The sequence below is a fragment of the Pygocentrus nattereri genome, chromosome 11 (assembly GCF_015220715.1).
Source record: "Pygocentrus nattereri isolate fPygNat1 chromosome 11, fPygNat1.pri, whole genome shotgun sequence".
Classification (NCBI taxonomy): domain Eukaryota; kingdom Metazoa; phylum Chordata; class Actinopteri; order Characiformes; family Serrasalmidae; genus Pygocentrus; species Pygocentrus nattereri.
In genome coordinates this window covers 40,374,248-40,378,696 of record NC_051221.1, presented here as the reverse complement: position 1 = coordinate 40,378,696, position 4,449 = coordinate 40,374,248, and the positions used below count along the sequence as shown (strand labels likewise).

The window sequence follows — 4,449 nt, the reverse complement described above, 5'->3', positions numbered from 1 at the left end:
CTTATTGGTCAGTCTTAGGTAAGGGGCGGGACTTGCCCTCGTATGGGTAGAGGACAACGCTTTCACAGCTCTGAAACGGCCGCATTGAATGAATATGAAAATAGTGTGATTGTATAATATTACAAAATGAGGCAAGTTACGGCAGATAGAATTCATTTATATTGTTTAAATTGTGTTATATATCTATCTATCTATCTATCTATCTATCTATCTATCTATCTATATATATATATATATATATATATATATATATATATATATATATATATAGGTGTGTGTGTGTGTGTCTGTGCATGTGTCTATACATATATACACACACACACACACATATATATATATATATATATATATATTTATATAGGTGTGTGTGTGTGTGTGTGTCTGTGCGTGTGTCTATACATACACACACACACACACACACACACACACACACACATATATATATATATATATATATATATATATGTGTGTGTGTGTGTGTGTGTGTGTGTGTGTGTGTGTGTGTGTGTGTGTATAAGAGAGATCCAGAGTGCGCGAGAGAGAGATAGTATAATAGTTGGTATAATAGTTTGTAATAAAGAAAGAAGTGTAACATCGTTATCATGTCTTTCATTAATGGAACGCAACTGTTGCAAAAATTGACTCAATATTAATTAGTGATAGTAAATGGTAGGAAAACAGTATGAAATAAATGATGATAAAATCCAGTATGGATGAATAAAAGCTGAATTCTTTTTGATCCCTGCTATTCTTCTGTGTCCTGCATTAGACATTATCCCATTAGACATTATATAAGTATATAATTATATAAGTATTCAGCCAGATTCTCCAGAAGCCACGGTAAACAGTTTCAGCTGTGGTACAGTATTCCGCCACAAATCCCTGAACACAAGGTGCGTAATAAATCATTTTCAATTCCAGGTTTTTTTTTGTTTTGTCAGAAATAAACGTTTTATTCATAAGAGATCAAGCACTACAAAACTTCAGTGAAAAGTGTTCCAACAAATATTTAGAAAATATTAATCCATTTTTAAAATTAAATACTTTACAACAATCACCAAATATTTTATGCCATAGTTTCAACGGATGTAGAAAACCTTCAAAGCCCCTTCGAAAAACATCTTAAATTACAAAATAAAGCAATAGTTTATCTGTAAACATAGTCATACACATCATAACTCAGTGCCAAAATATCAAACTGCAGTTCAGAAAGTAATCTATAAGGCAAGTGGCTTGCAATGCAAAACAAATTCTTATTTGATTTAAAAACGAAGTATAATGGAAGCGCTTTAACCTCACTATTTAGAGAACTGATCCTGTAGCATGTGTGCATGTGTATATGTACGTATGTGTCTGTGTGTGTGTGTGTGTGTGTGTGTGTGTGTGTTTACAGTGTGTAAATGTATGCATGTGTGTATTTGTGAATTCATGCTGTGTGCAAGTATCTATGCATACCTTGAGCATTTCCAAAGCTTAACATGTGTGCTGCTACTTTTTGGCTTTCAGCAAGATTTTAACTTGTCCAGGTTCAGGCAGAGCTTCTCCAAGTACCGCTGCAGCTCCAGCAGGCACAAGTAGTTGGATGTAATGGGGAACGCAGTCTCGTCTTTGTGTAGGTTACTTCCAGGCTTGGGCAGTGGGCAGCCCTGAGAGACGGCCATTCTCTCCAGATTATTCAGCAAAGTCTCGAGGTCTGCCTGGAGCTGCCTCAGGTGGTGGGCCGGGGGCACTTGGAGCCTCATCTGCAGGTAGCCGAGATGCGTCAAAATGGAGGTCAATCCCTCGATTGGTGTGTCAGTTTCAGGGCCAAAGTCAATTTCAGGTGACATCTGGAAGTGCTGAGAAGCCGAGAAACACAATGTAAAAAATCCATGCTATAATGTAAAATGCCCTTTTCCTCCAGGTATAATTGCCTGAATAGGGCAGAAATTAGGAACAGCCCTATTAATGGATAGTGAATTCATTAATCACCATGGGGCATTATGTGCACATATGGTTTTAATTGTACATCTCAGATAATCTGCTCGTATGAATCACTTAAAAGTCGCTAAGACTACCCCAGAAACACTCATCTCAGCCACGCAAATTTCCTCAAACTTCTAAACAGCTGTGATAAAGCTAATGAGGGGGTTTTATTGTTCTCAGTTGTTTTATTAGATGACTGCAGCATGTTGGGTGTTGTGTGAAACTGTTTTAGTCCATTCGCTCTTTTACATACTGACTGGGCAGCTTGCTGACCAGATGTCAGGTATATACCGAACCTATTGCATAATTTAGGTACTAAATCGAAACTTTTATAATCTTTTTTATACTGCATGTACATCTGCTTAGACATATGAAGCAACCACTTAGACTATAGGCTTAATTACATGCTTATTCAGAAAAGGGTACATAAAGATAAAGTATGGCTTTTGCTTTACAAACCTTCCAGGATTTTCCCGGATCCAGTCACACAATCTATAAATGTAATTCTGTACGGTTTAGAGCTTGATGTCGAATTTTCTTCATTTGAGCTTGACAGAAAAGCTCATTAGTAGCTTAAAGCAGTGCCGGACAATCGATACCTCAGCTAAAGCCTGCAGACACAAGTTCTCAACCGTGTTCAACCACTTTGAAAGTTCTGACTCAGCTGTTAGTCATTGTTTATTAAGAATCAACTTCCATCCTTTATGCCGATTGACTGGCAACCAGCACGCATAGATCGGAAAAGGAGAGCAAAGGAATGCTTACCAAGATTGCACACATAAGACATAAAGTACCACTGATGAAGTGACATAAACAACAACAACAGCAAAAAAAAACAAATTAAGCAGAAACTCCTGAAGGTCAAATATCAGTGTTAAAATATTAACGGAGTAAAGTTAAACTGGAGATATGATATGCTATAATAAAATGTGTGGCTCTCGAATCAGTAGAACTCTTCATGTTTTTCCGGTTTACCTCATCTTTGATCTTTTTGATTCTGCCCACAGCAGTTCTGGCCATGATCCGGACCGTGTCGGCGGTGATTGCAGGATAGCAGGCTGCTAGTGCCACTCCAGCTGCCATTAAGGTACAGAGAAGAGCCAGAGAAGAATACACCTGCATTCTGCAATGAAGTAAATATCACTGAGAATGCATGTTTTACTCTGCCGTTGTGCCTGTATTAAATTTCTAAAATGTCAACAAATTGAAAAATTTGAGACCTTTTTTTAAAAATTCATAAAACAAAGCAAATCAAAAGCAGCATGAGGGGAAAAAAACACTGAAAAAAACATTCAACTTACAGAAATTTCGGCGCTCAGGTCTGTGTGGTCTGACAGTCTTGTAAGTGAGAGGTGGCTTACCCCTGTGTGGAGCAGGACATTGAGAAACTAAACTTCAGGCTTGCTTTCTTTTATAGCCCCGTGATTGACTCATCGCCCGAGTGAATCACCCCCTGCACCAAGAGAGGCCTTTTGGAATCACCATGATGCCCACCCCCCAAACCCTCTCCAACACATACACTCCTCCAAAGCCATTCCTTGAATGTACAGGTAAACTCCCACCCGAACTAGGATGGAGAAGAGGTAAAATAGTTTTATTTACACTAAAAAAAAAAGTTGTTTGACATTTTTTGGCTTTTTTTTTTCGGGGTATCTTTTTGAACCATAAATGATGTCTTGAATGAATTTATACATTTCTGAATTTCCTTTGTTTTTTTTGCTTTTTGATATTTACTGCGCATTTGCAGCGTAGGAATCACACCAGCCTGATTACACTCTACAGTTTAAAGGGTTTACACTAGTAAGATAAAGAGTGAATCAACCTTCTCTGTACATTCACTTCATTTACACTGCTCATTCAAAAAGTCTTCAAGTGTGCCTCTTTTCTTTGTTAGCTTGTTGTAATAGAGACAAATCATGTTTGGTTCACTTATGTATTATTTTAAGACTGATCATTTTATTTCAGTGAAAGACGCCAATATTTGAGACAGTACGTATGACGGTATTCTGTAGGGAAAATGCCGAATCCCACACATTTTTCCCCTTGTTATGATGTCCGCACTAATCAGCACTCAAACCTATCAGCCGTTTAAATCACCGTTGTGCCTAGAGCGTTTCAAAATGTACTTCTAATGCTAGTTTAACACTTGAAAACTTTATCAGAACCTTTGCTTTACTCTTGCTTCACTGAAAAACACCATTGAGAAAATTCAAATGGCAAAAGTAAGCCCAGTACTACGCACTATGAAACGACTATGGTGTCTAGTAGGTATGCATGAAGAAATGTAGGCCTATGTGCAGGATTTAAAGAGTACCGTTTGAAACGAATACGTGTTTTCATGTTCAGTTCATAATGAAGACGATATGCACAAAATGCTTATTTTACTCTTTTATTTTCTCCTTTGTCTCCATGAAGGAATTAGGTTTGAAATGCATCAAAGACAGTGCAGTCTTCATCATGTGTATCAGTCCTGAAACACATTTA

The 4,449-nt window shown here is 37.5% G+C and overlaps 1 protein-coding gene across 1 annotated transcript; it reads right to left on the bottom strand.

The window, feature by feature from the left end:
* Positions 1-982: 982 nt before the first annotated feature.
* Positions 983-3,419, bottom strand: lepb (leptin b). Its single transcript, XM_017706396.2, has 3 exons — positions 3,267-3,419; positions 2,941-3,088; positions 983-1,838 (listed from the first exon to the last, which is right to left on the bottom strand). Exons 2-3 carry the CDS (start codon positions 3,085-3,087, stop codon positions 1,503-1,505), a joined length of 483 nt encoding a protein of 160 aa, XP_017561885.1. The 5' UTR covers position 3,088; positions 3,267-3,419; the 3' UTR covers positions 983-1,502.
* Between the last annotated feature and the right edge of the window lie 1,030 nt (positions 3,420-4,449).